The sequence below is a fragment of the Aulonocara sp. 'chitande type north' Nkhata Bay genome, linkage group LG16, assembly GCF_057382095.1.
Source record: "Aulonocara sp. 'chitande type north' Nkhata Bay isolate Kocher_YH1m ecotype deep benthic linkage group LG16, A_spYH_male_GT1.1, whole genome shotgun sequence".
NCBI classification, from domain to species: Eukaryota; Metazoa; Chordata; class Actinopteri; order Cichliformes; family Cichlidae; genus Aulonocara; species Aulonocara sp. 'chitande type north' Nkhata Bay.
In genome coordinates, this window is record NC_141359.1 from 33263783 (window position 1) to 33284558 (window position 20776).

The 20776-nt window shown below is 40.3% G+C and overlaps 2 protein-coding genes and 2 non-coding genes across 4 annotated transcripts; all 4 read right to left on the minus strand.

The window, feature by feature from the left end:
* Window positions 1-8068: 8068 nt before the first annotated feature.
* On the minus strand, window positions 8069-10654 carry LOC147311896 (putative selection and upkeep of intraepithelial T-cells protein 1 homolog). Its single transcript, XM_086267233.1, has 4 exons — window positions 10126-10654; window positions 9022-9315; window positions 8821-8918; window positions 8069-8616 (listed from the first exon to the last, which is right to left on the minus strand). The coding sequence occupies exons 1-3, from the start codon at window positions 10652-10654 to the stop codon at window positions 8833-8835; spliced, it is 909 nt and encodes a 302-aa protein (XP_086123359.1). The 3' UTR covers window positions 8069-8616; window positions 8821-8832.
* A 3141-nt stretch (window positions 10655-13795) lies between these two features.
* Window positions 13796-19122, minus strand: nifk (nucleolar protein interacting with the FHA domain of MKI67). Its single transcript, XM_086267279.1, has 6 exons — window positions 18891-19122; window positions 18170-18298; window positions 17342-17450; window positions 17023-17234; window positions 16209-16271; window positions 13796-15857 (listed from the first exon to the last, which is right to left on the minus strand). Exons 1-6 carry the CDS (start codon window positions 19011-19013, stop codon window positions 15645-15647), a joined length of 849 nt encoding a protein of 282 aa, XP_086123405.1. The 5' UTR covers window positions 19014-19122; the 3' UTR covers window positions 13796-15644.
* LOC147311898 (small nucleolar RNA ACA64) lies at window positions 16042-16172 on the minus strand. The gene has a single exon (XR_015125554.1). It is a non-coding gene; the product is annotated as a small nucleolar RNA ACA64 (small nucleolar RNA).
* Window positions 17520-17650, minus strand: LOC147311899 (small nucleolar RNA ACA64). Its single transcript, XR_015125551.1, has one exon. It is a non-coding gene; the product is annotated as a small nucleolar RNA ACA64 (small nucleolar RNA).
* Window positions 19123-20776: the final 1654 nt, after the last annotated feature.

A 20776-nucleotide genomic window follows, 5' to 3' on the forward strand; every position in this document is an offset into this window, starting at 1 on the left:
TCAAGCCTTTTAATTCAGCTGACAGCAAAGTTCAAACAGATAAACTGAAAAACAAGCCGAGGGAGCTCATCAAAACACTTTAATAAAGACACAGGTAGGGAACAAGGTACAATTAAAAGCAAAGAAGAGGTGAAGACATTCAGAGAGTAGGGAAAAACAGGAAGTAAAACTGGCCCTCCCTGAGCCTGGTTATGCTCAAGGTTTCTTCTTGTAAAAAGGGAGTTTTTCCTTCCCGCTGTTACCAAGTATTTGCTCAAAGGGGCCCGCCTGATTGTTGGGATTTTCTCTCTATTGTAGGTATAAAACTGAACTAAATTAGTGCGTCGCCTGCTAGAATAAGTTTGAGGCCCACAGAGCTGGAGTAACACACCTTCAGCGTACACACACACACACTCACACACAGACCTCACTTTTAGGCCCACTTAGTGCTCCAATGGGCACATCCATCTCACTCTCTCGGCACACACCGCTAACACGGACCCTCGAGTGGACAGCTCTGTTTGTGCACACCAAAAACAAAGTCCTATCTCGCTCTCTCTCTTTGTTAGACTCAGGGTGAGAGTTCATTTGCTGAAGAAAAGCGGGGTCAGATGCATCGATTTGGCCTTGTGACCGAGCGGGGAGGAGGAGGAGGAGGGTCTGCAGGTCTGACCTCTTCGTCACTGTTGCAGTTTTTGCTCTGAGGCTGAGGTGTTTACTCAAGCAGTGGGGGAACACGAGGATATCAACTTACCCCTCTGCTCAACTGGGAGCTAACCAGGCTTCCTATTCAGGCCGCACTGTCAGTCAATATCTTCCTCTATTCATACAAAGGTCAGCGGGCAGATCCCGGGGCAGCGGGGCCGGCCGGCGCTGAGGCCCGCGCTCTGTTTGTGTGGTAACCCCACTGCTCTCAGATAGAGTCCACCGAGAGGGGCTTTAAGTCCTTTTTAATCATTTCTTTCTGATTTATTATAACCTGGGCCGTAACTCGATGGAGCCGGGCCCTCCTCCTCCTCCGGAGATCTGAGAAGGTGTTGACACGTCGAAAAAGAAAGAAGAAAATGAATCATTGCTGAGTCTGAGTTTCTCTGAATGTTGTGCGATTGTTGACGAACACATGGCAAAGGACACGCACAGTCGGCTGCGCTTTGATGTGGAGCACATGCGTTTTACATTTAATCTGATTGCAGTGTCACTCTGTGTGTGTGTGTGTGTGTGTGTGTGTGTGTGTGTGTGTGTGTGTGTGTGTGTGTGTGTGTGTGTGTGAGTGAATCAAAGGGAGACGAGGCTTAGCCCGGGACACGGTGGGTGACCCTGACAGTGTGAAACGCAACCTGACAGGACAACAGGGAGGGTATATTACCACAAAGTCTCCACAGCATGTGTGTTTCACTGTGTATTTTTGTTTCACTCTGTGTGTGTGTGTGTGTGTGTGTGTGTGTGTGTGTGTGTGTGTGTGTGTGTGTGTGTGTGTGTGTGTGTGTGTGTGTGTACGTGTGTGTGTGTACGTGTCTGGTCACTGCAGGACATAGCTCACCCACATCTGAGTGACAACACAAACAATGATAGCAGGTAACAACACATCTGCAAATCAAAGATCTCATAACGGGACTTCAGAGTGGGAAAGTTAGAGCAGAGGACTTCTCATCAACACACACACACACACACCTTAACGCTGCCGCTGAGTGATGGGAACAGGCGACGTATGGCTACTTTCTCATGGCTGTGAGGTTTCGGTGCTGCAAGCTCTCACACAGGCCTGCAGAGGTAGAAGCAGACACACATAAATAGAAGCAAAGCAGAGACTATGAGGAGCTGAGAAGGGAGGAAGAAAAGTATAATCTTGATACACTTTTCCTGTATTTTTTGAGTCAAGGTCACAGAGGCAGGAAGGTGCAGGCGAGGGTGAAACACTAAGATAAAATGCTTTGACATCACTAAAATATGTTATTTCACAACATAATACAATGAAGACTCTTAATTTACTTCAGAATCTGGGTCTGATATTTTTTTTGAGGATCAGAGAATAAATTTCATTTTCAGCAGGAAGGGAACAAATCTTTGTAAGAGCAGACACACACACACACACACACACACACACACACACACACACACACACACACACACACACACACACACACACAACTGGGAATTCGCTGGTAAAGGCTGCCCTCCAGTGGAGAAACAGGTGCACTATCTTGTCAACTATTCGGTTTTTAAAGTCCTGCAAACTAAATCTTTATTTCTAAATATTTTTATGGAAGATTCTCTTTCAAAAATTATTCATTTAACTTTTATAAACACTCATAAGAGTCATGCACATCCTTGGTTAACATAGGATGGACGGCGGATCAAACAAATTGAGCCGTTCTACATAAAATGAGACAAATCTGAGAAGAGCTTTAAAAAAAAGTAAAGAAAAAAAAGCATTAATGAAACTAGGCAAAACGGTACCTTCATACTGAGTGCGTGAATATATTTGAAGTACATATCAGTGGGATCAAATGCAATTTTTCTGGCATTTCTGATCCCTCGTAACCTCGTAATAGGAGCTAGCCAGATTTTCAGGGTTGAAAAACTCATTTAAGCCGTGTGGGATGGATGGTTACTCCGAACAAGTCAGTTCATATGAGACGGCTCCTTCACAGGAGCAAACTTTTAATACCGGCTTCATCTTCTGGCTGTGGCTTCCTCTGGGTTAAAATAATTTTCTGATTAGTCCTGAAGTAGTTTTTTTTTAAATCCTCGAAGGACGTTGATCTCTGAGGGTTTCGGGATCAGTCTGTTCAACTTGGGATGATTTTCTTTTGCCTCTTTTACTTATTTTACTAAACTTTAGATCAGCTTCTGTGATGCTTTTGTTTAGATATTGACTTTTTGGGTCCATTTATGAAACAAAACAAATCAGATTATGAATAAAACTGTAACTATATCTATCCACAGCAACGAAACACAGACAGATAAGAAATCAATGGATAACTTCCACCCGCAGCCTTGTTGATTATTTGATAATTTACGTAAGATTCAGCTGGTCACTCTTTGCCATAACATTCGAGCGGTATGGAGATGATCTTCATCTTCTTCATTTTTTCTTTCTGATTTGTACATTTACTCTGGAATGAAATTTGAATGTTTTCTACCCTTTATCTATAATTTTTATTATCTTTCTTGGGCTTTTTTGTCGCTCCGTGATCTTGTCCTCCTCTCCCTGAGGGGTTTCCATCTGCCATCAAGACCTGGACTTGGTTCAATGCTGTGTAGGAGCTCCAAAGTGCAATCAGTGTCTTTGCTGTAAATCAGAAACACTCCTGGTCCTCGTCTGATTGGATCCCAATCATCTTGAAGCACAAACAAAAGAGAATAAACACATTTTATGAATAAAAATGTTCAGAGCCACGATATGTGGAAGAGAACAGGATGGCTTTTATGTGGATGTTTTCTGATCTTACTGACTAATGCACATGTTTCACCAGCACTGCAACATGTGGAGGTAACGCTGGGGATATTTTGGTAAAACCACCCAAAATCGTACCCCTAATGACATCATGATTTCTCTAAATTGCTGCAAGACGTTTTCCTGACTTTCTTTGGAGAAGTATTTTATGTTGGAGCAGCTCTGAGAACTGAGTGCATAAAATATAAGATTTCTTTATGCCTCGGGATAATTTGAGCACTTGTTATCGGCTGCTGTAGTTCGCTAAGGTGAAGCTAATCGATACAGCCAGAGTTCACAACTACAGGCATCTCATTGTGGTTTCTAAGGAAAGGTAAAGGTAAAAAAAACTCAAGAAGAATGGAGAGAAAACCCTGATTAACAGACAGTCTGTGGAAACTGGGAACTATGAGGATGTGGACACATTTCAACAGAAGCAAAACAGTAAAAAAAAATCTGGACATATGTGAAATGTTAGTTTGTGCTATCGAGTAGAAAAAATGCAAAAAGGAAAATTTTCTGTTAAAAAAAACCTCTGTGATAAATTACTGACAGACAGTCTGATTACAGCTAACACAACATAGAGTACAAAATCAGTTTCTTAGCAGCAGGTTAGAGCTGAGCATAAAAAAACATGTTAATTTCACTGAATTTAGCTTTATGGCTGCTGCCATGTTATCAGTGTTGTTTTTGGTCAATAATAATTATCTGTTTATTAATTATCTGTATTTAGCAATCAATAGCAACAAAATGCTACCATTGAGGCTTCTGAATGTGGAGTCCAGAAACCCGTGCATGACATCACAGCTGCTGTGGCTGCTGACGTTTTGGGTGATTGAGGATTCGAGCTGCTGGGCCCACTGAGTCATTTTATGAAGCTTCAAAATGTTTTCAGACTCTTATTGTGAAGCCATGCTGCTGGAATAGATGCAGTATGTGGTTTAGCACTGTCTTGCTGAAATATGCCATACCTTCCCTGAAAACATGTCTTCTCAATGGGACGTGTCTTTCAGCACTGATGGTCTTTTTCCAGATGTGCAACCTACCAACTCCACAGGCACTGATGCAACCCATTACTATCAGAGAGGCAGGGTCCAGAGGACGTGTTGTCCACGTTCAGAGCATTTCAGACTTTGTAGACACAGTTTTCTTTTTGTAGCTTGATGAACCTCTTCCCATTTAAGCCCACACCGAGTAGCAGACCTTCAGACTGGTCTCCTCAGCACCGTGACAGATAAAAACTATCAAAGACTCTTCTCTCTGATTTAAACTCATCATCAGTGTCCTGGTCGCTGTGCAAAGCTTCTTCTACTGTGTTTCCTGCTGCTAAATCTGTTCAGGGTGATGTTTGTCCTGAGTTTGTCCAACACCTCCATCCCTCAGTGTCTGTCACAGAGGATCCCTGTTGGGTCGTTTAGCCCTCTTGTATCTTTGGCGTTCCCGGCTCCGTTTGTGGACCGACGGGAACAGCTGCTGCTGGCTCTGATCAAAGCAGACTGGGGCCTGAGCACCGTCAGTCCCTGTGTTCAGCAGGGCCATTCTGTTTGGGATTATCACACCTGTGGTTCAGGGATTAATCCCAGCAGAGACATGGGAACCAGGAACAAGAGGCTCCCGAGAATGGCTGCACTACCTGAGTGCATGCTGGGAGTTTGGCCCCATAAATTGACTTTTTCATTTAATGATCAGTTGATTGTTCTAAATTAGTTTGGATCTAACTGATAAAGAACATTTTCAGGGAAACTGCAGAAACATGCAAGTCTGAAACTGAATAAAGTGTTTGTCATAGCCTGTATTTAAAAGATGTAACCTGTGTGACATCACCGAATGGTTTGTGAGGTTGTGCGTTTGAAGGCTGAGCGTTTTGGCTCTCAGCTTTTTGAAACCAGAGGTCTGCAGCGTCTTTGGGTCTGAAAAGTGAAATCAATGCTTTAGACTTGCAGTGTTTCCAATGACCAGCAGGGGGCGTTTCTGTCTGATTCTATGGGAGTCTGAAAAAAATGTACCTCCTTCTCACCCAGCTTATAACCTCAGTTATTTCCTGCTCAGTCATTAATTTTAAGTCTTAATGAATGCCATACAATTTTTATTTTATAAATTTTGATCATATTAGAGGGGAAAGGAGGAGAAACCAGAGCAAACTAGTGCATGCTAGTTGGCTAACAGCAACTGAAGTTTCAAAATAAATGCCAGGGGATTGTTTGCTACTGAAGTATTCATGTTGTTGTTCCAGACAGATGAAAAAAACTAAATAAAACTGAAAGAATGCCAAAGAAACTCTACATATATGTAACAAATGTCCATAAAAAGTAAACACAAGCCAGCTTGAATTAATTCAGTGATGCACGGATGCGTTTCAATTTTAAAGAATGACACAGAAAACACTCAGACCTACTTTGAAACAATCATTCGTGTCTAAAAGGAACTGCATTGAACATATTTCAGGTCTTTCGGTGTTGTGATTCTTCAGCATGTCGCCCTCCACTCACTGTGGAGACGAAATAATGATCTAAATGAATGGAAATGTCATTGACTGAACACATGAGGTCTTTACTAGTTTGGTATTTGCTAAAGTCTGACCTCCGACCTTTGAGCGTGATTCCAGCGGCGTCATGTGTCCACACACGATCAGGCCGAGCGGAAAATCCTCTCCTTGTTTGCTTAGCTTGTTCGACTGTTTCCCGCTCTGTTCCCTGTGAGCCCGTCTGTCCAACAGCTTTAAGTCTTGGCTGGCTTCACCCTCCACCCCCCACCCAGAAGGTCAGGCGTCTGAACCCATCACACACACACACACGTATGTAAAAACACACCAAATACCACTAATGCCACTTGTGCAGCAGCACCTTTTCTCTCACATTGTTTGACAAACATGGGCTTAACCCTGTAGGACCCTTAGAGACACACACTTCATTAAAGCAGCCACAAAGGCGGCATCTTAAAAACACTCTTCATTTTTCCCAATTTACCTCGCAGCTGCAGACGAGGGACAAATTAAAGGAAAAACTTGAACTTTTAACCCTACAGTGAGGAGATTCGGTGTCTCTTGCAGGGTTTGGGTCCCACATTTGTGTCCTAAGTGGTGTCATCTTCAGTAGATCAACCAAAATGAGCTGAAAATATAATTGATTAATTTGATTTTCCTGTCGTGTCATGACTAAATCAGTACGCCCAGCTCAAACAGGCTCATAAATACCAATAAAAAAAAAGTTGATCCGAGGAGAACTATAACCTACAATTACTGAAGAAATAATCCAATAAACCAGTTTTTTTAACTCACAAGTGACCGAGCTACTTTATTTTAATGGCTGTTTGGGTTTCTCACACCTGTACCTTGTCCTTTATTTGTGATGGTTACTCTAAAATATTCTAATGCAAAATTAATCACAGTTTTCAATCATGTAAAATAAGCTAAAACCCCCACAAATTGTGCTTTCTGTAATCCAGTACGCTTGTATTATTTTAACATCAAAACACTGATGAACCAGTAACTCCATAATACTTTGATCAACAACAAATTACTTCCATGCTTCAGTTTCAAGCTAAATGTGAACAAACATCTGGTTTACAGATGTGGAAGTCTTCAAGATTTTTGTGCAAAAAGATGAAAAAAATATTTAGATTCATGAAATATCTGAAAATTGTGCTAAAAGAGAAGTTTATTTATGTAATAATAACTACAGAGAAATTACAATAAGATCAGAAGACTGCAATATTAAAGAGAGAGAGACGCATATTTCACACAGCTCTGCATTATCCGCACCATTAGCCTCAATCAGTTTAATCAGGTCCTGTAAAATCTATGAAAAGATGCAGAAGGTTGGTTGATAAATTCATGGTGGGTTATTAATCATGTTCATGAATAATAACATCCACAAACAGCAAAAAACATGGACATATCTTCAAGATCAGTAAACTGAAGCCAGTGTGGACGTGACTTAAATCTGCTTTCTCTCCACCAGATGGCGATAAGCTTTGGTCATCTTGACCTCTGTAATCTCTTTCCTTCTGATTTCATGGACTCAGTCGCTTATTTTGGTTCACACTGAAAAAAAAATAGAGTGTTTTGTATTTTGGTCACACAACTGATGACTGAGGGCTGCTTTCTGTACAGCCTGCAGGGTGGAGTCAAAAGGGGGGGGGGGGGGGGGGGTCCTTCACCATATTTCTCTTGAAGTCTGAATAAAACATTTTTCAGCTTATAATATAAAACATAAATATACTAAAAAACATGTATTATTGTAAATGAAGCCACCCAGCAGCATAAAAAGTAAGGTTGTAAAGGTGCTTTGTTGTTTGCAGTCCAGCGCTCTCCTCTGCCATTATTATGGGTTGCAGGGGGAGACCATTATGTTTACATCTTGCCACAAAGTTATGAGCCAATCACAATAAGGCTGGTGAGTGTAGTTCACTATGCCATCAGCATAATCTGAATGGATTTCCAAAACTTTACAGGAACCACCAGGAAATATCAGGAAGAACTAAAAAACCTTTAAACTTTAATGGCAAAACTGTAAAATAAGAAACAGAAGCATAAGTAAAATAACATTTTATTCATATAGATAAATATAACAAAGTGCTTCACAATCATAGTGCTAAAAAAACCAAACAAGTTTAAAAGGAGATTTCTGCTGCTTTTCAAAACAGATCACTCCCAGCACCCTCCCCCATCACCAGTCCTTCACTACATCCATGAATCTCCGAGGTCTTCCTCTGTTTCTTTTCTTCACGTCTCGTCTGCTCTGTCTATTTGGAAGGTCGAGCCCAAACATTTAAACTCATCCACCTTCACAATCTCTACTCCTTTCATCTTCTGCCCGCACTCCCTTCACTGAACACAAAACTAGCAGGACTATTATTATCCACCTCGAGGTTTTTGACCCACATGTGTGCGCAATTGTTCCTTTTATGAAATCCTGAAGTAACTACTGACACGAAATGGATGAAACCACACAGGGAACCTGATCCTGGGTGTGATCTTTTGGTTTCATTTTTCTGATTCATGAAACTCAGTCTGTGTTTTCCCGTCCAGGCCAGACTGAAACTGGATAAGCAGCATTTTCAAAAGTCTCTGATTTGGGCTTGCAATAAGACTGGAGTAGTGTGGCATAAATACACTTATAAATACATCAAAAGTCACACAAACTTTGGTGTACTTTGAATATCCTAGACCAGCTGAAGTCGTCCACCACCAAAACCAGGCCCTGAGAAAGGAACAGAAAATAAATTAACAGATTTTTCTATCTTCAGGTGGACAAAATACACAGATTAATCTATTTCTAATACCTGTATTCAAAATGTAAAGGCACTAAGATGTTGCTGTGTCACATACACAAGAGACAGAAACACATACACGTCCTTTAAACATATATAAACCTGAAAAAAGCTTCTTCTGTCGATCAACTCACATCATGTGTGAACTACAGCTGCTGCAGAGCTGTTAGAAGAACTGCAGCAGCCACTATGAGACCTGCAGTCCGGCCAGGTAAACTCCACACTGCTGCACCTGGAGAAGCAGAAAGACACAGTCTGTATCCACAAAGCTCTTCCTGTTTCCTGTTTTCTGACTCAACATGTTGAAAACAGGGCATTATGAACTTTTAACCTACCTTTGCTTAAAGTATAAGTGGCGTTCAGAGTCGTATTTGAAGTGGGGTTGTGGCACAGACAGGTAATGGCTCGGTAATGATCTGCAGGGATGTGGAGAGTGCTGCTAGAGGTGTACAAATAGTTTTCAGGATCCTGCTCTGTCTTAGTGTGGACATGCTTCGACTCAACCAAGGATTCAGAGTGGTTGTAGTGGATGGTCCAGCGTATCTCAGGAGCTGGAAATACACCATGCAGCGTGCACACTGAAGTCATTGTTTTAGTGTTTACAGCCAGCTTGAGGTGCTTGTAAGGCACTGAGGAGAGAGGGGAAGAATGTTAAAGTCAATTTAAAAAAAAGTCCCTTTCATCTTTAAGAATGCTTGTTCGGTTTCGAGTGAGAGTTAGATTAATCAAACTGATACCATCATTCTACCTACTGAGGTTTTGCAGACACGTGATGACATTAACTTGTCTGACATCGAGACTGGTCATGAGGGGAAATGAATAATTCCTGACTGGTTGGTGGTAGTTGCTGGGAAAATGACTGCTAAAGTCACACAGGCCTACCGACCAATCAGTGACCTGAATCTTTCCCTAGCAACCGATCTGTTGCTAGAGAAAAGCGTTTATTCCCCAACCGGCTCCCAAAACCCTCTGTGATCAACTATAGTTTGCATGGTCATGGCTAATAATATCCATCCACTAATACCTTTAAATCAGTAGAAGTAATTTCTTCTGATCGTTAAAACTAACCATAAACCCAGTTTTATCCAAAGCTAACAGCTAGCCTGTTGTATTCCACAGCTAATAACATATTTCAAAATCAGCTAAATCTCTCATTTTTTTCTCTCTTACTCTTACATGTAGTGAGTTAAAAATAAATTACATGGGAAGTTGCGTCTTTAGTTATGCAATCCATTATGATTTAAAATCATGTGCTCTAACTAAAGTGAAATTCACAAAAAGAAAAGAGTTCACATATCTTCTCTTTAATCCCAAACAACTTATGCATATTTAGTGTGAACTTTGAGTGTTAACTCAAAAAAGCCTTTTTCAGAAATTTCGCTGGTATACTCACTTCTTCATAAAACATAAACATCAGCAAAGCCAACTTCCTCTCTTACCTGTTACATACAAATTTGCATGGCAAACTTTTGAGGTCTGCATCACTGTCTCCGAACCATTAAAAACTGCAGCGTAAGCTTCAAATATCCTCCCATTATCTCCAAGAGTCAAATTCTTGACTAGGACTGAAATATTTCCTTTCGTCATTTCCTGGGTGAAGGCCGCGGTCCTGTTCAGATAAGGGTCTTTTACATGCGTGAACATTGTCTTTCCTTTATTGAAAGAGTACAAAACAGCCTTCCTTTCATCCTGCCAGTAAAAGCGAAGATTTTTCAAGTCTGTTTTAACTGGCACGCTACATCCCAGGAGTGCTGAGTCCATGATGGTTGAGTTGACATTGTACACAAATATGGCTTCAGACACTAAAATGTAAAAAAAAAAAAAAGGAAAGCAGTTAATGAGTCTCAAACACCGGTATTGGACTTTTCGATGATGCAACAAACAGCCATGTTTAATATGAGTTTCAAACCCAATCCCACAGAAACCAGCTGACTTTGTTTCTTTAATGTAAACACACAGGCTTTGCATAAAAATATATAAAGCTTACCAAACAGGAGAGCAGAAAAAAGTCCAAGCAGAATAGCCATTTTTGTGAGGATGTTTCCTATAAATCGAGATGACAAAACTGATTTTAGACGCATGGTGCCCAGGCATGGTGCATCTTCCGCTTCCTCTTATGAGATGCGGTAGACGTCATCGGGACTTCCCCTAAATTCGCTTTGATGACCATTTTAAAGTAATGACGCATGTCTCTAATAGTTCTTTGCTATTTCTGATTCACAAGAATATGGCTGACTTGTTAATAGTTATGCAGGTTTTGCAATGCGTATTATGTGTAATGGAGTATGTGACATTTGTAGGGTCAAAGGTCAAATGGTCACAAAGACAATTAAACGGAGGTGTGAGGTTAGACAAAAACGTTTGGCACGTCTTCATAAACTGCACAACTTTGCACGGTTTCCCGTCATTTTTTTTCATCCTTTGCACATTTTCGAATTATCGAATTTCCCAGAGGAACCCACCCGAGGGATTAATAAAGTTCTATCTTATCTTATTTTGGTGTTATCACGAGGTGCTTCATCGCGTCTTCCACCCACCCTGTGATCACTGATCTTCGTTCTGTATAGTTTTTGTTGGGATAGATGACTGACAAGCAGTTTCGTGGCCAGACGAAGCCTATTACCTTATTACCTCAGCCCAGGCATAACAGCATCATTTCATAAATATTTCCAATACAAACAAAGGCAGTAGAATTGTAAAAGACATAATTTTAAAGATAATAGACATTTTATGAAAGTTTGACCCTGGTTGACCTCCAGAGGAAGATACTTAGAATCCCCGTCTGTCATCCCCTACATGCCTATATGTTGTTAATACAGACAAAGTGTCAATGGAAAATTGTATTTAGTAGTCAGTATAATCTTTTAGTGATATAAGTTTGCATATGGTAGAATACTGCATGTAGTTATTTGTATTAGGAAATATTCAACCATGTATACTTAGAGGCATATAATTAATTGTGTGTGATCTCTAGCAGGCTGCAGGCTTGGCGTGCACCCCAGGAATGCACCCCCACGTCCTGGGAGAACGAGAGAGCTTGTACCTGGTTTTATTGTTTTATGGCAGGATTAACGTAGTTACGTTTGTTTTAGTCTAAGTGCTTTAACTGCTGGACTTCCTCACCCTTCTCCTGACCAAGGATGTACCTTTTATGACCCTTTGATCAGCAGGACACACACACACACACACACACGTACACACGTTCAATGGAGTATAAAATAAAGACCAGGGGCAGTGCTCAGCGCGAGTCTCAGTCTGGAGGCTGCCCTTGCTAGCAAGAAGTTCTGTGTGTTTCTCTGAGTCTTTACTGAAGAAGTGTTTTAGAATATTTTCCCTAACACAAAGGCAGGAAGAATCATAGGTTTAAGTCTACAGAGCACTTTGACATTAAGATCAATCTGCTGACCTTCAAGACCTCAGTAGATGTAGGCCAAATTTTATTAGACTGTTAACATCACTGCACTCTACCCCAGCGGTCCCCAACCCCCGGGTCACGAACTGGTACCGGGCCACGAGAGTTGAGGCTCAGGTGTGAAATTCATGGTTTTCAGGGTTTTTATCGTTAACTCGGTTTCCCTGGATCTTTTCCCATGTTGTAGTTGTGCGTCTTATTTTGAAAGAAATATTTACGCATTACCATAGTGACCAGAGGGCATTAAGGGGCAGAGCGGAGGATGTTGCTCTTAATGTTGTTGCAGCATTTTCGGAGGACTCTGCTAATAAAGTTACACAATTACACAGTGAATTCACGTTTATTATTGTATTTACAAAACACCACAGTTTTTGTCTTGATCGTATCATTTTATTTTGTTGTTTATCCGTGACAGCTTAAAGGCCGGTCTGTGAAAATATTGTCTGACATTAAACCGATCTGGTTGGGGACCGCTGGTCTACACCCCTGCAAAGTTTTGTTGGAATTGATTCAAAACTTTTTGAGCTATTGTGTTTACAGGCAGGATAACCTCTATACAAGACCTTCTTCTAAACTCTTCGGAAAGAGGAATGTTTTAATAGTCTACATTCCCCGTCTGAAAGGTCAAAAACACCCGGTAAATACAGGGGAGGTATTGCTGATATCAATACCGATACTGATACTTTTAACCTATAAAGGCAGCTTATGTAAGGGAGAGCAGTGTTTCATAGCTTAAGAGATCAATCTCAGTTCACCAAATTCTGAACACATTTCAATTACCACCAAATCACTTTCATTTTCCACAATAATAAGTTAACACACCTTTCGGTTTTGTTTTGAGAAGAGGAAGGTATACGTGCCTGTCTTTGGGTCAACTTCTGTTGTTTAAATGTGTTGTAGGCTATTATTAAAAGATGTGACTTTCAACGCAAAAAGATTCAGAGATTTTTTTATTGTGCATGTTTGAAGTACAGTTTTTAATTTGTAAAAAAAACAAACAATTCAGTGGGCTACATGCTGAACTTGGAGGATAGAGCCAGATTATCGATCTGATACCAATCCCAGCATTGGTATGGATCGTCTCTACGGGTGAGCATCAGTATCAAGTGGCGTCGTTTAGTTTTACCCAACAGGACTTAACGATTGCTGCAATTTTTTTCAGGAACCAAATCATACTTACAACTGTGTAACAGCTGTTACTCATAGAAAGTTTAGAGAAAAGTTTTACAGAAAAAACAAAGACTGAGTCAGTTGCATTTCTCAGATTTCCTGTAAATTAATAGTAAACAGAGGCCAGTTCAGGAGCGTCACATTACTTATGCTGAAGTACGGAATTTTTTTTTCAGCCCTTTTACTGGTAATAAAACGAATTGTGTGGAGTTTCTGATCTCTCCTGCAAGGATTTTCCCCGCTCGCCAGCTTTTTCTCGCTGTAAAAACTAACCACACACTCAAAACTTTCATATTGTTACAGAGAAGTGCTCCACACCGAAGGTCCAATCTGTCAAACAGGAAGTGGGAAGTTCTATTTATAATGCGGGGGTTTTGCAGGGTTTTATCGGGACACCCTTTTTTCAGTTTAAAAATAAAAAAAGAAAGCAAATTTTCGACTTAAAGTTTAAATTGAAAGACTAAACACATTTAACACCTTTAAAAAACAAATCAGTTCAACAGCTTCATTTCAAAAAGAGACATATGCATTATTAAGTCACACTTTATTAAGCTGAATTAAATAAAGTTCAAAGATAAACACACGTATGCTTGTCATTAGTTGTTAGTCAACGAGGGAGCAGTCACATCGTCCCCTCGATTCAGAGAAAAACTTTCAGCTTTCAGTCTTCAAAACTTCACCAGCTCAGCACTCCTGTTTCCCCTGCTGAGGTTCTCTGCACTGCCTCCAGCTTTGGTTTCTCCCGGGAAACTACCGCAAAGTGTGCGAGCTTCAGATTTTACTCAACAGAGAAATTAGTTTTTTGTGTGTTTTTCCAAAGCTCTTTTAAAAGTTCACTACAGTACAGCTTATTCTCTGCCCCCTCTGTTTATTCAGACGCTTACATCATTCATTTTTAAAAGCAGAAATCTGTCAATGCTGAAGCACTCTGCACACTAACAAGCATGCTCTTCCTCATTAGTCGACTTAGTTTTTAAATAATCTGATGATTCTGCTGCATCAGATGCTTGCTCAATTCCTAAAGAGCCAGACTATCAGTCAGAAGTTTGAATTTTAAACGGACTAAAATGAGATGAGGCTACACAGGAGGGACTGCAGATTCACCCCGATTCTCCATTTTTATGTTTCTACACTGGCCTGTACATGTTGTCACATCTTTTTGTCCATAAAACAGTCCACACACAAGTTGACCCCACGTGCGTTGACTTCAGGAAACACAGACGCACCTTTTTCCAACAACTTTCACTCAAAAAGTGTTCATCAGAGACCTGATTTAGACTTCTGCAATGAGTCTTTGCAGAGTCAATAATGTAGCCTATGTTAGCAGCGGCATTTATGGTGAGATTATGCCCCCGTTTTATTTGACAGCTGATACAATCAAAAAGCCAGGTATTTTTTTCCTCTAGGTTCTCACTCTTAAATTTGTCCCTCTAGTTTTTTCACTTCTTTGCTCATTCTGAAGGACTCAGCCATCTCCCACCATGAATTTGCAGACATTTGGGTCCTTATATTGACCGTATGATTATTTTTCCTTATACTGACACAATAATTTTATTCTGACGGCTAAATTCAAGAACTGCCCCAAAAACATAACTGGAAACAGGAGAGGTGATGGTACTCAACAGGCCAATCACAAGAGGCGTGAGCTTTGTCGACATGCCATTTAGTCAGGGTCGGGTTTCAGAGGCGTTCGTGGTTATGATGTAGAATTCCACCGAGTCAAATCTCCAGTAAGGGTGAACGGGCGTTTAGACGACGTCTAAAAGTGCAACACTGGAAAATCTGAGGCTATAAAACAAATCGGAAATCTCTGGTTGGTTTTAATATAAACTTAATTTTATTTGGGAAAATATTTAATAAATTCACAGATGCGCTGCGATCAAAATTACCTCAGTTATCAGAGGTCTGATGAATACACGGCAGTTAAAGTGTATTACACGCGCACACACACACACACACACACACACACACACACACACACACACACACACACACACACACACACACACACACACACACACTCTTCAGAATTTGAAAAGTAAATGGTGGCAGGTATCCTCAACAAAGGTGACGCCCCTTTGGTTGCGACCATCTTTTAAATACAGTCTGTGGCTGAAATGTGAAGCGATCTACCTTCCCGCCTGCTTTCCTTCCATATTTACATTTATTGTTGAAGAATTATAGTTTACACATTTTTAGACGAAGCAAAAAAATCTAAACGCAGCCTCGTGTGTCGTACACGCGCGGCCGCAGCTCGCCTTCAGCGGTGTCCGTCACACAAACATGTCCCATCGATTTCTGAACACAGAACGATTCAGTTCAGGATCCTGACGTTCGTTTCTCTGCTCTCAGAGTCCACAACAAAACTCAGGACTTTCACTCTGCTTCCTCCTCAGAGTCCTCCTCGCTTCCCTCTTCCTCCTCATCGTCACTCCCTTCTTCCTCTTCCTCCTCAGAGTCTTCCTCCTCAGAGTCTTCCTCTTTGTCTACAGCTGGCATCTTGATGACGATCTCATCATCAGCATCATTTTCCGCCGCCGTGGACTTCCTTCTCTCGAGGAAAGAGGGTGTGCAGACAGGTGTGCTGTCCTAAAGAAGAGCAAAGATTACACTGACTCACTGCTCCACCTTGTGGTAAAAACCAGTACTGCATGGAAGTACAGCATGAAGCTCAGGCATCAAATTCAACACCTTTCTTCTGTCTCTCTGGATGATATCAATCCTTTTTTTGCAGATTTTGTTGTTAAATGCATCTATTTTAAGTAAGAGGCTTAAATGTTGGTACATGGGTTTTATCACGCTGGCACTATCAGACACGCGCGATAAGCTTAACGCACCGCAGTTCTTTAGGCGCAGTTATCTGACCCCAGACCACTGAGAGACCCGGGGCCATTTTCACTCTGCGCCCGACATAAAACCAAACATGACAACAAGACTTACGTCAGTGCACGAAGATACGTTCCCGGCATCGGAGGATGACTTCTTCTTAGGAACCTGAGCCGCCTGGAAGAGCACAGAGAGCAGTGAAGGTGAAGTTTATAAGACCTCAGAAAGAACAATCTCAAAAAAAAAAAAAAATTTCACTTTTTTTTTGACCAAGCCGAGCTGACAGTGTAACAGTCCTGACTGCACACAGTAACTGAGGCCTGACGTTAAAGACAATCTGCTTTGACTTTCTGGACTGTTGCTCAGACAGAATAAAGAGTATGAAGACACTGATTGTAGTTTTCACTGTTTACTGTGCAGGGAGTCTACTGCAAGTCCCAGCAGCCCGCAGGCTTAAATCGCAGCACATCACAGGATTTCATACTTTGAAAACCTTTTTATTAAGCTACAAACAGCCCTGAGTTTAGTTTGTGGAATTTGCATTTGAAGTGGGGAGATTCCTGCAGGGAATGACTGGAAAGAAAGCATGAGGGTAAAAGTGTGCATGGCTTCATTAAATAATCTAAAGTTTCTGTAAATAACCAGATGATTCTGAGGGGGACAGGTGGGAAAGTCTTTCCAGATTCAGTTGAATTTATATGGAATCAGCAGTATTCCAAATCGCTGTAATTCTCTGAAGATCCTTTTTCTTTTTTGTAAAAACTGAAGCTTCTGAACAGATCACAGCTGCACGCTGTTTGGAATTTAGTTGGAAGAAATCCATTACTTAAATCAGACGCCTTTAAATATGCCGCCATGTCACGGCACATTTCCAGTTTTTAAAACCTAAATCCGTTTAATGTTTCCGCTCCAGCGTGTAAACACTTACGAATCCGGGGAATTCGTACTCGATGCCGTATGCTGCAATCCTCTTTCGGAGCCTCGACTCTTTGCGCAGCAGCTTGCCGGTCATTTTTGCAATTTCCTCCTCTGTGTGCTTCTTGTTGTAACGCGTTACCGCGGGATACGTCGGCTTTTTGAACCCTCGCTCCGAGCCGACAAACAGCTTCTCGTGCACCTTCTCGGGAGGAAACACCTGACCTGGGAGGAAAAAAAAGTATACATTTATATAAACATCAGGTAGGAAATAAGACCCTTAGAGGAAAACTTCCTGTGAATCAGGATCTAAAAGATGAGGTTTGACTCACATTTGATGAGTCTCTCTCCCATCAGGTAATTATTCATCGTCTCTGCAACGATCTTCGCCACTTCATCGCAGTCAAACTCGATGAAAGCGTAACCTTTGCTGTTACCAGTCTGCAAACAAACAGAGAGAGGAATAAAGTGACAGTCACAGACTCTCAGATGTTTTCATTCCCTCCAGATGTTTGTTGGCACATGGGTTTTATCACTCTGATAACAGGCAGAGCAGGTGATAAGCTTAATGTACCAGAGTACTCTAGGCTCAGTTATCTGACCTCAGACCACTTTTACATCTGAGATCATTTTCAGTCTCAGCCAAAACTCCAGATTTTAAGAAGTGGAGCTTCAAACAGGCTCCTGCCTGGACTACTTAAACCAAAATAAAGAAATCGGAATGTTTGCAGAGCGTGCTGGATTCAAGAATAGCAATCAAGAAGTTCCTCGACTGCTCCTGCTAAACACGGAGGTGTTGGGAGTCAGTACTTTGTTACTGGAGACAAATCCCTGCAACTTTTTACCAAGTTATAGTTCAAAGGTCATTTTTTGCTTAGATGCAACATGTGGGCTCCTTTTCTGGTGAGTTATACCTGAGATTTTTTATCTGGAAGTTTCTGTTCTGGCTATGAGGCCTCAAACCACACAATCTATAATCAGCCTCACAGTGACCATTTCCCTCTAAAGTTTTATCAAAAATAAAAATAAAAAGACTCCAAGTGAAGTTTTTAAGGAAGTGATACATCGCTGCAATAGCTGTGAAAGTTTTAGAGATGCAGTTGAAGATTCTGATCGCCCCTCACACATTCACACGTCTGTTTCCACATGTTCAGGGTTACCTTCTTACTGCGGGACAGCCGCAGCCGCAGGATCTTCCCAAACTGACCGAAGTAAGATTTGAGCTGAGGCTCCACCAGGTTTCGGGGCAGGTGGCTGACGTAAATCACTCCTGGGGTCAGACGGTTTGCCTGTGATGGGGGAAAGACAGATCACCACATTACACAGAGAGCTGGGCCTTCACCTGTGATTTATAATACAATATAATGCACAGACTAAATTATGAGAAAAAACAACTTTAAAGATTTATTTTTCCCAGGCCGGCTTTTAAAACGTCTACAAAATAAAAGTACAAAATAAATACACTTTATATATATTAAACATACAGATGTTCGCCTCATTTACAGATTTTCTTGTTTAAATCAGTTTACATTCAGTTTGGTCACGTTTCTTTGGGGCCAGTTCTCTTTATTTCTTTACTGTAATAACATTAATCTTCTTCTCAGTCCGTAAACTTAATAACTTGAGACAGGATGTCATTTCTTCTTCTTTTTTTAAATGGGCCTGCCTTACATCTGTAAACCTGAGTAAATACGCTGCACGTGGGCCGACTGACAGAGTAAAGACCACGAGCCTATAAAGATGTCACGGCACCTGAACCAGAGTTAAACACAGACTACAGAGAGAGACATAGGCAGTCTTAGAGTAAACTAAGCGACAGTAAACAAAAGAAAAATAACTGCAGACTATCGGGTCTCCTTCAAGGCCACATGTCTCACCCACCTTGCCTGATTTCTTCTTCTTCACCTCCTGAACCTTCTTTCTGAAGTCGGACTCCTGTGCAGGATTCAGCGCCAGCAGCTCTTTGGCCGCAGCAGGAGCCGCTTCGGCGCCACTTTCACTCATTTTTCGCTGTTGGAAGCTACAAACGCCACATAAACTGAGACAAACACTCACTTAGCCGTCCATAAACCACGATGCTGCTGCTGATAATGACCCACATCCGGCTGCACATGCGCTGAACACCAACGAGTGCCGGAGAATCGCGTCACGTCTGCAGCTCCGCGCTCTGTGCAGCGACACCTACAGGTGCGGAGGTATGTTTGTTAGTACGCTCAAAAAAGAAAGAAAATAAAACCTCAGTAAAAAAAATTAAACAATGTTTTAATTAAAGGAAAGTGAAAGTAAAACAAAACAAAGGTACTTATTAAAATTATTCCTCTTTAAGAATGTTTTAGAAAATGTTCCTGGTACATTTAATTTGAACATATTCCTTTAAATTTAACATTTTATATCGTGTTTATTTAACAAAAAATGGAAAATTAAAAAAAAAAGTAATTGAATTGAAATTAAATTAAGTTAAAGTCAGAATCTTGGGCTAAATCTTGTTTTTAGTTTATTCTTCTTCTTCTTTTTTATTATTGTTGTTGTTGTTATTATTATTATTATTATTATTATTATTATTATTATTATTATCATTATTATTATTATTATCATTAGTAGTAGTAGTAGAAGCTATATTTAGGGGAAATCAACATCTCATTTTCTTATGTGATTATCACTTCTTATGTCTCACCTGGCTGTGCGCATCTTTACTTAAGTTTGAGAACCTCTACATTTCTATTCATAAGAAACATCTCATAACATTTTAATTATGATAAAAAATTCCTGCTCCAATCACCAATCCTAAGAATTGAAATATAAAAATGTGTAAAACTGAAAAAAGTCATTGTGCAGGCATCATATTTTATTTTATAAGATTTCATATATTTTGGTACAAAGTCTTAAAGTTTAAATTACAAAAAAGATAAATATTTCAAGGAAAGAAAAACACATTTGTGCAAAAACTGGAAAGAAAATTGAATAAATTTGAAAACAAATGCAATAAATAAATACATAAAAATGAAATATATCAAAATTAAAATGAAAGAAAACTTAAAACTGTGGAGAATAAAAGCAAAAATACAAAAATATGAACTAAAAATATATAAAAGTCAAATTTTAAACAAGAAACAAAAAAAGCACATATAAAAGTTTTCACATTTAGAAAAAAAATGGCCATATTAGGATTAAAGTTGAAATTTCGACATTAAATTTAATTAGTATTTTGAGAATAAAAGTCTAAATGGGGAGATTGTGGTTGTTGTTTCAACCAAACAACTGCAATGGCTCCTGTACCTTCTATAAAATTCTTAACATGGTCCTAATACTCTTTCATAGCAATGTGCCTATGAACACAGCATCACAGCATAGGGGCACAACGTGCACTAAACAGCAGGTTCGCTACAGCACTTAAAAATCAGCCAAAAACACTCTGATTGGTTATCTCATTCTCAGTTTGACTCTATAAAGACCATTCTCTCTTTCTTGTAGAACTGTAATTATATTTGTATTAAAAATCAACACCATGTTCACCTCTGTGCCCTTAATTTGTCACCCGCAATTTGAGAACCACTACTGTAATCATTTTTTGAAAAAAAAAAAAAAAAACCTCATAACCTTTGTAATTGTCATAAAAATCTAAATTTCGGGTGAAGACAGTTGGCTATTGCTCTGAGAAATGTTGGAGTCCAAAGGCAGGGGAGGAGGAGGAGCTTAGGAGGAGGTGGAGAGGGGGTGGAGTGTTTATCATTAAGATAATAAGAGGAGATAGACATCAGAGCCAGATC

What these genes read in the sequence shown, in the direction of transcription:
- LOC147311896 (XM_086267233.1), bottom strand. Translation starts at nt 10,654, where the DNA reads ATGCAAAGCCTGTGTGTTTACATTAAAGAAACAAAGTCAGCTGGTTTC. An exon ending in TGCAAATTTGTATGTAACAG is followed by an intron (nt 9,316 to 10,125) that starts GTAAGAGAGGAA and finishes CTCTCTCCTCAG; the next exon opens with TGCCTTACAAGCACCTCAAG. An exon ending in CACTTATACTTTAAGCAAAG is followed by an intron (nt 8,919 to 9,021) that starts GTAGGTTAAAAG and finishes CTGCTTCTCCAG; the next exon opens with GTGCAGCAGTGTGGAGTTTA.
- nifk (XM_086267279.1), bottom strand. Translation starts at nt 19,013, where the DNA reads ATGAGTGAAAGTGGCGCCGAAGCGGCTCCTGCTGCGGCCAAAGAGCTG. An exon ending in GGCTGTCCCGCAGTAAGAAG is followed by an intron (nt 17,451 to 18,169) that starts GTAACCCTGAAC and finishes GTTTGTTTGCAG; the next exon opens with ACTGGTAACAGCAAAGGTTA. An exon ending in GGGAGAGAGACTCATCAAAT is followed by an intron (nt 17,235 to 17,341) that starts GTGAGTCAAACC and finishes TTTTCCTCCCAG; the next exon opens with GTCAGGTGTTTCCTCCCGAG.